This window comes from Sardina pilchardus, chromosome 13, assembly GCF_963854185.1.
Source record: "Sardina pilchardus chromosome 13, fSarPil1.1, whole genome shotgun sequence".
Classification (NCBI taxonomy): domain Eukaryota; kingdom Metazoa; phylum Chordata; class Actinopteri; order Clupeiformes; family Clupeidae; genus Sardina; species Sardina pilchardus.
This window is the reverse complement of record NC_085006.1, coordinates 17,310,456-17,322,267: the sequence shown is the minus strand read 5'-3', so window position 1 is coordinate 17,322,267 and position 11,812 is coordinate 17,310,456. Positions and strand designations below refer to the sequence as shown.

The following is an 11,812-nucleotide window of genomic DNA, read 5'->3' as shown; positions in this document are numbered from 1 at the left end:
TTCATGTTTGTGTGTGTGTGTGTGTGTGTGTGCCTGCATATGTTCATGTTTCTGTGTGTGTGTGTGTGTGTGTGTGTGTGTGTGTGTGTGTGTGTGTGTGCTACTGGGTTGTGTCTATGTATATTCCAAGCACAGAATATTTATATTTTATTTGTGTGGATTCACACAATGCTTCCATTTTGCCCAACTGAAAAATGACTAGAGTTCTTATCTACAACTGTAAAGTAAATAGTGTCCTGTGCCTGTATCCATATGTGTGTATGTGTGTATGTGTGTTTGTGTCTGTGTGTGTGTCTCTGTGTGTGTGTGTGTGTGTGTGTGTTTGATTATGCTTATCTGCACAGCATCCAGAGATAGGTGAAATCTTCCAGGGCTGCAAATTGGTATATCTGTTGAGTTCTTATCCATAACTGTGTGGTAGTAAGTGCGTGTGAATACAAACACATGTGTGTGTCCGTGTCTAGAGTATGTGCGTTCCAACCACCCAGACGAGGGCTTGCGTTCTAGAGAGGCACAAGGTAAGTGCTCAAATAATCCTCGCGATCTTATCACGGCAACGGCTTTGAATCCTCAAGCTCTTCGCCCCCCTTACTCTCTCTCCCTCTCCCTCTCTCTCCATCACTCTCTCCCTCTGTCTCCCTCTCTCGCCTTTCTCTCTCTCTCTCTCTCTCTCTCTCTCTCTCTCTCTCTCTCTCTCTCTCTCTCTCTCTCTCTCTCTCTCTCTCTCTCTATCTCCCCTCAGCTTCGTTCGTGCGCTCCCATATCCCCACATTTGCCATTCAGCGTCCATTTGTTTGAGACTAGCCTCTAGGAGACTGAACGTAATTCCTCGGTAACAACCTGCTGCGGGCCTGCTGCAAAACGCTTGAGTGACTTTGCGGCGCGACAAATTAATTTGTTGCCAAATTTTCACAAGTCGCACACTCGGTATGCGCCAAGCTGTTGACTCGAGGGAGATGAATATAATCCAATCAAGAATGTCACTGGGGGGAGAACAATGTTTTGGATCAGGCTCCAGAGAGCATCTCAATTTGTTTTCTCCAGCTTCAATAAGAAACAAGAGCCATGCAACATTTTTCTTGTTGTGACACAAAGACATATTCAACAACAAAATCCAAGTATCAGAAACTCTCCTAACTCTCCTACCACCAGGGAATGACACTGTCGAATGAAGATATCGCTTTAACAAGACCACATTGTGGAATGAGGGGTATCTCCTTAACAAAACACGGATAAAGACCTCAGATAAAAAAAAAAAACCTTAACAGGGAGCTTTCTCTTTCTCTTTCTCTTCCTCTTCCGTTCTGTTCCCAGATTCTCCTGTGTACAGATTGGCCTAATGATACAGAAACAGAAAGAAAGAAAGGGAGAGAAAAAGAGAGAGAGAGAGAGATAGAGAGAATTAGAGAGCGAGAGAGAGAATGAGAGAAAGATACCGCACAAGAGAGAAAGAAAAAGAGAGAGGGAGAGAGAGAGAGAGATAGAGAGAATTAGAGAGCGAGAGAGAGAATGAGAGAAAGATACCGCACGAGAGAGAAAGAGAGAGAGAGAGAGAGAGAACGGGAGAGACTGTAACATTGTACTCATTCTAATCCCACACTGGCTGGGCTTTGCTGCCGTTGTCACGCTGCCTATTCACTGCTCTTTTGGCAGCGGCCGCGCGGAGGGCCGAGAGGGGAGACTCTTCCCATGTGCACTTTGTGACCCGCCGCCGCTGCCTCGGCCCCCGCTCTCCCGACACTCTCATGAGCCCCCGACTGGAATCCCCGCCGCCTATTCACCGGCTGCGCTTTGCAGGACCGGCGGACATGAAAAGAGCTGTCCGGGCTCGTCCGACGATAAAAGGGGGGGGGGACACGTCCCTTGTTTCCCCCCGTCGTCATCCTCCTTAACTTCTAGCGGGCCCCCTCTGCTTCCCAGCACCTTCCGACGGAGGCTCGGTTTCGGCCTCGCGGGGTTACCTCTCCGACCCCCATCAGCTCAGCCGCCTGTGTCTATCCGTCAGTGTGTGTGTGTGTCTGCGGTGTGTGTGAGAGGAGATGCTGAGCCGTCACCGAGAGACCGAATGGCTCCCCTCAGAGATGCGCTTTGTGTTTCTCCAGGGCCGTGGAACAGCCGCGTATAAAAAAAAAGGCCACGTCACCGGGGGCACCCCCCTCGCTCGCCCGCCCGCCCGCCCGGCTTTCACTCACCGCCACCCGTCAGCGGCATCGTCATCGTCACGGCGCCGAGGCTATTCAAGCGCTCGCTCGGTTGCATACCTAAGGAGTGAGCGCCTTTAGAGTTTTGGTATTGGCCCGTGAGTGAACTACGGCAGACAGGAACAGATGGGGATGGAAAGACCCACCCACGAGGGCCGGGGGAGAGAACAGAGAAGCCGTTTGTGTAGCCGTGTTGGGGGCCATCTGAATACACACTGGGTTTTTTTTTTTTTTGCTTTTGAACGGACATAAACACACACAAACACACACACACACACACACACACACACACACACACACACACACACACACACACTGGATGCAAATACAGTCTAATTTACACCTCACACAACCACATCTACATGCACATAAACAAAACCACACACACAGACACACAACACACCCACCCACACACACACACACACACACCTGCACACATGCATACACACATTACAAAAACACACCCACACTGCAAATCTTTCTTAATACTAAGCCTCAGCTGTGTTTGAGAAAAGCAAAACAGCAATTACAAAAAAAAAGTTTCAAAGGAGGCCAGGACCTGCATGGATAATTAATAACTAACATACAAAACTCTGCTCTCCGCCTGCGCTCAGTATTGTAGCGCTCGTTTTCTCCCTCTCTCTCTATTGTGCCAGACAGTGAATCCGTAATGACAGGAGCGCTGAGAACATCATTACCAGCAGCTGCTTGGACCTTCTCCACTCCGGTCCTGCACACACGCCAATCACACGCGAACGCAGTAAAACAAGGACATGCCCCGAGGAAAATCAACAAAGTGTTTATGAGTCTATTAATACTGACTGGTGCATTCTTTATCTCGGCTGCTGCGTTTCACTGGAGGCTGCTATACAGATAATTTGCTAATGAGACTCCCGGAAGAGGTCTTTAAGGAGAGAGCTTTTACGTACAAATATACATGAATTCATCATTATCGGTACACGCATACATGAATATATGTACAATATGTATATAGAAATGCACACATGAATACAGTATGTACACACACACACAGACACACACAGACACAGACACACACACAAACACACACGCACAAACACACACACACACAGACACAGACACACACACAAACACACACGCACAAACACACACAAACACACACACACACACACACACACACACACACACACACACACACACACACACACACACACACACACACACACACACACACACACACACACACTTATATTTACATCAGGGACATTGCCATATTGTATCGTCCATGATATACTGGTAGAATTCCTCCCTGTGAGGAGCATTTGTCATCCCATAATATTATTGATATAGTTGATGACATGTTTACATATGCGCCACTATGTGGGCTGCTCACAAGAAAACACACAGACAAAAGGGAAAGCCGTTAACAACCTAAATTCAGCGTGCGTGCGTGCACGCGCGCACACACACACACACACACACACACACACACACACACACACACACACACGCACGGTTCCTCCACAAAAGCACCACCCGCAGCACTAGAATCTAGTTTCACTTGCAGAAGCTCATTCTCCCTGAGCTGGCACAACTGGATATTACGGAATAGCCTCCAGCAACCCTTCTATTGGAGAGAGAAAAAAAACCCACCCTTCTGATTCAGAATGCTAAAAATATACATATGGGCATGAGGGGGGAAGAATCAGCTCCAGAGCTGAAGGCAAAGTTGTTAGATCTTTGGCAGATACCAAAGCGAGGCCGGGCCAATCCCAGTGCGGGTCTGGTCCAACTCTGGCCCGGGCCTGACGTACGTAGGTCTATTAGATCTATTCATAAGTCAGGGGCTCTCTTCTTGGTATGTCTTACTCAAAATTCAAACCCTTCCCTTTCAGCCCATGCATTTTTAATTACGTCAGTCCTCAGGAACCAACACAGAACCCTTAGCCCACAGAGGAATTTGTGAATGAATGATGGCGAATGATGAAGGGCACGTTATTTGAATAACAAATGCGACACACACTCATGTCGTCATCACAACCTCATTGTTTGAGTGAGAGGCGAGAGGGAGAGACTTGAAGAGACCTACCGATATCCTCGATGGAGAAGAAGAACACATCACTCGTGGCGTTATCTCCATCTTGTAGCACGTAGCAGATATGCATGTCATCAATGTCAGCTGGAGGAGAAGAGAAAAGCAAATCAGTATTCTATTCCACTTCCTATTCTCCTTTCCCATACTAAATCAAGATACATTCATTTTTTATTTTTTACTGTAATAACAGAGAGACCTGTGTGTAAGGCTCACATAGTTCATGAACTGTTACCTTGAGCCATACTAATTAACTTGTTACTTGTTAGCCTGTCTTTTAAAACATTTTACAATTTTGTTTAAATTTATATTATTTTTATGAAGTAAATAAACACATGGAAAGTCTGGCGATGCTTTCAGCCATTTCAGATATCAACATGTCAACTCAGCTGACCCACTTCCAGCGTGGCCAATTTGCACATGCCTCAACAGTTCAGAGAATGCAGGCTTCTAGAACCTACAGGATGCCTCACTGTCATCAGTGCACTGCTGGCTAATTTAACACTACAAGTCAGAGACATGTAAAAAAAAGAAATATGAGGCACACATAACATTGATTGCTGTGCCGAACGATGGGAGAACAAAGTCTCTCAGACCCACATAAAAAAAGAAACGAACGACTGAACATCTGCACATCTGTCGAGCCGCTCTCTCTCATTGAGCGCGGCTGAGGCATTCGCGTGTTTCTAAAAGGTCGGTTCTCTGGGCAAGCGTGAAGTTTACGGCTGCCGCAACCACCATCACCACCATCACCACCGCCGCCACCACCGCTGCTACTGCTGCTGCCTCGCATCTTCAATATTTGATGTCAAAACACTCCTCCCTTCAAAGACGGCCAGCTCATAAAAATGTAACCCCACCATCTCCCAAATGCCCACGAGGGAGACACTTTATTTACTGGATGCTTTGCCCTTACACTCTTTCTGCACGACTCCTCTGAAATATTAAACAGGCATCAGAGGTGAGGGTGAGGGTGAGGGTTGGATGGAGGGGGGGGGGGCTATGCTAGGGCAGAGCAGAGCAGAGAGGGTAAATCGATGGTGCTTTCTGCTCCGGGCTCTCGGACTACGCAGGTGCTTGGGCTGCACACAGATACATGTCCCTCGGGACCAGAGCGGCACGCTTCACTGTCTAATAAAGAAAACACTGCCACAGAATTGGCCCCTCTCGCTACACACACAGTCTCCTTTTGCCTGCTGAGTTTTGACTTGTGTTGTGCTGTTTCAGGTCAAATCACTAAGTTCCTGCTACATTCAAATACAATTTGCACAGAAATATGCTATCCTACAGTTTTGACATACCACATGTAAGACATGGTATAGATAATATGACTGATACACCTATGTAATGCATTCCACACTTCTTGAGGCTGAAATGAGGTTTGCCATTGTTTGCTCAAGCGCTTATCTGGCCAGTTGTTGGTCAGATAACAAGATGTCAATGCTGTGTGCTGGCCTGACATACCCCAGAGGAGCTATGCCAAAGAACACGTCCAACTTTCACTACCACTATGGTGCAGAATTATTCAAACGTGTGTTAAAAATGATTAAGTCTTCACCTCCCACCCTTAATTTGAGTTTTATTCTGTCACTTTTTCCCCTTGGGATTCAGGTTACTGTTATGTCTAAGGTGAGATATTATTAAGGTTAATAACAAATATGTTAATATAAACAGCCTCGGATCAGAGAACATTCTTACAACAACAGCAGCTAGCTCAATGGACCTTTTGTTATTTAACCTACAGCAAGCCAATGCTATTTACAAAACATAATTTACCCCTGTACATATATGACCAATGAGTCAGTAAACAAAAAGGATTTGTTAGGAGAAGCCAGGTTTACCGAAACTCTATATTCCAGAGGAACGTGTTAAGACCCCTTCAAAGTCTCTACCTGGGGAGCCATACGTAATTCAATACCTGCGCTGTCTGATACACTAAGTACGCTGTCATGACACACCTTGTTAAAATGCGAGAGTACAAACCCTTTTGTGATACAGACAAACGTGGTGTGAACTGCATCCCATGTGGTAAGGGGAGAAAAAAAAACAGACGTCTCTTTCAAGCATACTAAAGAGTCTGTAGCCAAGTAAAATATGTCTCCTGCCAGCAGTGGATCTGCACCATGACTGTTAAATTGTTTGGGATAATGTGAAACAATACAGTTGACAGTTGTACTTTCTGCAAATGAACGTTGCGAACAACACTTTTTTCTTTCTTACCTTGGGTGAAAGTGGTGACCGTGACGTTGCCTTTTCCCAGGTTGATGAGGTAGCCATGCTCTGGGCCCACCGTGATCCGAAAGGTGACGGCCAGTTGCAGGCTGTCTCGGTCCTCTGCTCTCAGGGCCTTGCTGGTGATGAGGAACCCCAGGTGACCGGTGGACAGAATCCTGAGGGTTGCGCCTCCTTTGTTGACCACGATCTGTGGAACGCCGTTGTCCACGGACAGAATGGAGATTTTCATGGTTTGGGGTCTGCGCGTCTCGAACACCGTGTCGGGGAAGACGTAGAAGTCTGTGTGAGTTCCGTCGGTCACGGTGAAGGAGAAAGAGTCGACGGACGACTCGGTGCCATCGTGCTTGTAGCTGATCATGTTTTCGTTCAGGTCCTGCTTGGTGAAAGAGGTGACCGGGTGGCTGTTGTTGAAGAGCAGCTTGCCGTGGACCGGCACCTGGGTGATGGTGAACTTCAGCCGCCGGTCCGCCGTGTCGCGATCCTCCACCGTCAGCTCGAACGGCGTGATGAGCTTGTTCTCTCCCTCGCTGACCACCAGCCCATGCACGGTCACCACCGGCTTCTTGTTGTCCACGTCCGAGATGGACACCCGGAAGGTGCGGAACACCGGGTTGTACCCGTCGGTCACCTCGAACTCGAAGCTGTCCATTTTCACCTCGTCGTCCGCCGTGTGGATGTAGTAGATCTTATTCCCGGCCAGCTGCAGCTGGGTAAAGGAGCTTATGGGCATACCAGGGGTGTCCGTGCACTCCAGGTGTCCCCGCTGGGGTGCGCGGGTGATGGTGAAGACCAGGTGCTCGTCGGGGCTGTTCAGGTCATGGGTGCTCAGCAGGTCAGTGGTCAGAGTGACCCTACCCCCTTCCCTCAGGGATACACCTTTACTGACAACGTCAGGGAAGACCATGTCTATACTGCCCACTGTGACATAAAAGTATCTGTCTATCAAGGGATTGATGCCATCTGTGACATCGAATTTAATCAGATCGCGAATCCCCTCTTGCCCGTTGTGAATGTAAACAATGAGGTCGAGGTCTACTTCGTTTTGGGTGAAATTCATCCCTATTGTGATGTTTTCTAAATAACCAAATGGGGTCCGCCTTTGTAAATATCCCTGGTTCGGCCCATAGCGAATGATGTATGTCAGTGTGCTATCCTCCGAGTCTAAGTCAGTGGCTTTTAAAACTCTGTTGGTGACTACTTTGACGTCTCCTATCTCTATCTCGAGGCCGTCGTTAATGGCCATCCTTGGCGTTTCGTCGTCGACGGGAATAATCATGATCAGGACCTCTTTCTCCACTGTGAATTTACCATCAGTGAGAATGACAGTGAAACTGTCCTCTGTGGTCTCCGAATCGTCGTGTTCGTAGACAATACTAGAGGCTTCTCTGATCTGGTCAAGGGTGAAATTGCTAATTGGAACGGTGCCAGAGGTCAACTGGTTTAAGAGAACGCCATGTTTTGGGGGCTTGGTGATTATGAACGTCAGTTCATCAGAGGGCACGTCTGCATCTGCTGCGTTCAAAATCGGAGTGTCTATGACAATGTTCATGCCCTCCATCACTACAAACTCCCTCATGTACATCTCTGGCTTTTCGTCGTTGGACGGGATGATCCTAATAGGGAAGAAATGCTTCTCGGAGTAATTAATGCCATCGGAGCATCTGAAAGTGAACCTGTCTTCCACAGGTTCCACGCCCTTGTGAATACTCTGCACATAATAAATGTGGCCTTGCCTGATGTCCTTCATGGTAAACGCACTGATGGCTGTGCCTGACCTAGACTTCTCCGAGCCCGGGGCTGGGGATATGTTTTCGATGTAGCCTGACGACGGCTGAACAATGATCGTGCAAAGGAGGTCATCGTTGGGTGTGTCTACGTCGTCTGCGCTAATGTGCAGGATCTCTATGACATTCTTCTCTCCCTCTACTACACTGAACAGGGGGCCTACAAACACCTCAGGAGCCTGGCTATCCAGGGGCAATATGGTGACCTGAACTCTGACCCCAGTGACCTTGTTGCCCCCGACGGTCCACTCGTCCGACATGTCCGTGAGGGTCAGGTTAAAGAAGTCGTGCTTGGTGGTGAGGCCGATCTCTCCCCCGGTGTGCGCGTACACCACGAAGCCGCTGATGATGTCGGCTTGGGTGAACCTCCCAGCAGGCACCCCGTTCACAAGAATCTCCCCGAACACGGGAGGGTCCTCCACGATGAAGGTCAGCCGGACGTCGTCTGTATCCTCGTCCTTGCCCTGAATGACGCTTGTCGTGATCTCAGTGGCCCCGTTCTCCAACACGTCAATGTGAGAGCCTATGGTGCCGGCTGGGAGACTGATGGTGGGTTTTTCATCGTCAACCGGCTTCACGTTAACCCTGACAGTAATTGTGACAACGTGGACTCCATCACTAACATCTATTTGGAAATAATCACTGGTTGATTCATCTCCATTGTGGACGTACGCAATTCTCCCCTCTGAAATGTCCCTCAGGTTAAACGCATCGCCTTTGGTCAAGTCAGTGAATGTATACTGGACTACACCGTGAAGTGGACACTGAATGATTGTGAATGAAATCTGACTGCTGTCAGTGTCTTGGTCCTCGGTGTCCAGTTCCTCCCTCATAATGACATGTGTGCTGCCCTCCAACACGGTGAAACCAGAGTTAGTTATCTGGGGTGGCTTGTTGTCGACAGGCTGAAGATAAATGTCGAAGGATCCGGTGACGCTATTTCCAGCTGTGTCTTCGACAGTGAACGCAAACTGCACCACGTGGGCTATGATACCCAGTTCCACGTCAGGTGGCTTGTAGGCTATCTTGTGGTGATTGATTTGCGCCTGGTTGAATTCCGTGACCTGCACGCCTGGACTTTCGGTCAAAACGATTGACCCGAACACAAGAGGGTTGTTTGCATCCGTGTCAGTGGGTGGCTGCGTGATGGTGTATTTCAGGTCGCGATCCTCAGAGTCCAGGTCCGTGTAACGCAGGAACTTCTTGCGAAAGTATGTGAGCTGATACTCGTGCACGGTCATCTGCAGCGTGGTGCCCGGGTAGAGTTCGGGAGGGATGTCGTCGATGGGAAGAAGCTTGATGATGAACGAGCTTTCCCCTGACTGATTGGGGGGGTCGTTGTCATCCTGGACGCGGAACACAAACTGGTCCATGACAGGCCCGGTGATGTGAGGCCCTACGTGCCTGTAGAAGAGCTTGCCGTCGGTGATGTCCACCTGGAGCCACTCTGTCACTGACTTCTCGTACATCTCGTCCTCCGCATCGAACCGCCATGTGGACGGATCCTCCGGGGCCTCAGATTGCCGCAGCAGCACCTCTCCTATCGTGGAGAATGGCGGCTGGATTATGAACTTAATGGTGGAGTCCTCCGAATCTATATCAGCCGCACTAAGCGTCAGGGGCGATATGGGAATCATCTGATTTTTGAACAGCACCAGGCCTGTGTTGGCATTGATGATTGGCGGCTCGTCGTCCATTGGCACCACGGTGATGGGGAAGAGGAATTCCACTTCGTGCTTGCCATCTGTCATCCGAAAAATGATGTTGTCACTGTAGGTGTCGCTGCCGTCGTGCTGGTAGATGACCACCCCATTATCCAGGTCAGCTGGCGTGAAAAACTTCCTCCGTGACCCCAACACTGTCAGATGCCCGTGCCTGAGCCCATCAATCACACTGACCCTCACATTGTCCAGGTTGTCTTCATCGCTAATCTCCAAATTGTGTGAGCTGGACAGCGGCCTAGATTGTCCCTCATACAGCAGCTGTCCAGTATTTCGGGTCACGACAGGGGCCAGAGTGTTCATCGGCTTGACAACAATCATGAAGGCGAAGGGGTCCGACACAGCTCCCTCAGTGTCCACAACCTCGAACTCTATTTGGAAAATTCGCTCACTGTCTGAATCCACAGCGGGGGGCTTATAGGCTATTTTCAGCTCCTTCAAATCCCTCTGATAGAAAGAGGTGATAGGCAAATTCCTATCATCTGTGCTCACAATGTAGCCCTCTTCAAAAGACAGTGGGGACGTGATATTAAATATTAAATCATCTGGATTGGATTCTATGTCCTCCGCAGCCAGCATATCAGGAGTAATGGCAGTCATTACAAACTGGTCCACCTCCATCATCATCATAGCCACAAAACTGGGCTTTGGGGCAGTGTTCTCCTCCCCTTCTCTTATGCGCACCATAATTTGGAAAAACTCTTGGTTTAATATGTTGCCCTCTTTGTCTTGTAACTCTACAAACATAGGAACATAATCTCTGTTGGGGGAACGATGTGCAAACGTGTGCTGATAACGAATGTTGAGTCTGAGAAATTCATCACAGTCCACCATCTTTCCCAGTTTTCCCTCGTCAATAAGTTTGCCATATCTGGGCAGTGCACTGCCACTGGCGAGTGATGCGACTTTGCACTGATAGGCATTTCTGTCATAAGTAAATTCCAATATTTTGTTATCAATGGGATTACTTGCTCCTAAAAGCTTTTCAACAGTGAGGGGCATATTTCTGGTCAATACTTCCAATTGTGTAAAGATTACCTCAACCTCCATCATAAACGGTATAATGACGGTATCAGTTTGGGTGTCATAGCGGAGTTGTAGCCTCACCCTGTCCTTTGCCGGGCTCCTGGAACCGAAGTGCGAGTACTTCACATCGTTGGGACCGAATTCACACGGAAACTTTTTCGGGGAGAGCAGCCCCGGTCTCTGTGACAACGGGTCATTATCCAACACGGTTATGCTACATTTGTCTCCAGGCTGAACTTGGGTAACCAGGTCGTTGATGGGATCCACAAAAATGGATCTCCCGAAAGGCACGCGTATTCCATTGTTTGCAACCAATATTGCATCCTCTGAGAGGTCCGTTCTCAAACCATACGATAATCCCAAACTGTCAAAGACCTGTGCCGATGCATAACCTGTCAAAGTCAATGCACTAACAAGTAAGTGGAAGAGAACAGCGACTGTAGGAATCCTGTGCCGCTGCAGGGAGATATTCAAAGCCATTTGTGCAGAGAACCCAAAGCGAGGATCCACTGCACTTGTAACATAAAATACGAAAACAAACTAGGCTACTTCGCGCAATAAAAGTTACAAACGAATAAAATGAGGGTGAGAAATTCTTAGACGCGTATCCGTGCTGAGGTACACCATTCTCTCCAATCGGCTGCGCTGGGTTAAACTTCATACATTTGGAAAGCTGGAGTGAGGAAATCACGCCCTCTGTGCTCCGTGATTGGATGATATTTACGGTGGAATGCGTATGTTAAGACTTAAATGGACCTGAGTCATGTCACTCCA

General features: G+C 48.4%; 1 protein-coding gene across 1 annotated transcript in view; it reads right to left on the bottom strand.

Moving 5' to 3' along the window:
* Positions 1–11,518, bottom strand: part of LOC134099151 (FRAS1-related extracellular matrix protein 2-like) — a 97,501-nt gene extending 85,983 nt beyond the window's left edge. The window contains exons 1-2 of the mRNA XM_062551942.1: positions 6,493–11,518; positions 4,270–4,359 (exon numbers count right to left, since the gene is read on the bottom strand). Coding sequence (XP_062407926.1) covers positions 4,270–4,359; positions 6,493–11,518 — 5,116 coding nt within the window. The remainder of the gene's footprint in view (positions 1–4,269; positions 4,360–6,492) is intronic.
* Between the last annotated feature and the right edge of the window lie 294 nt (positions 11,519–11,812).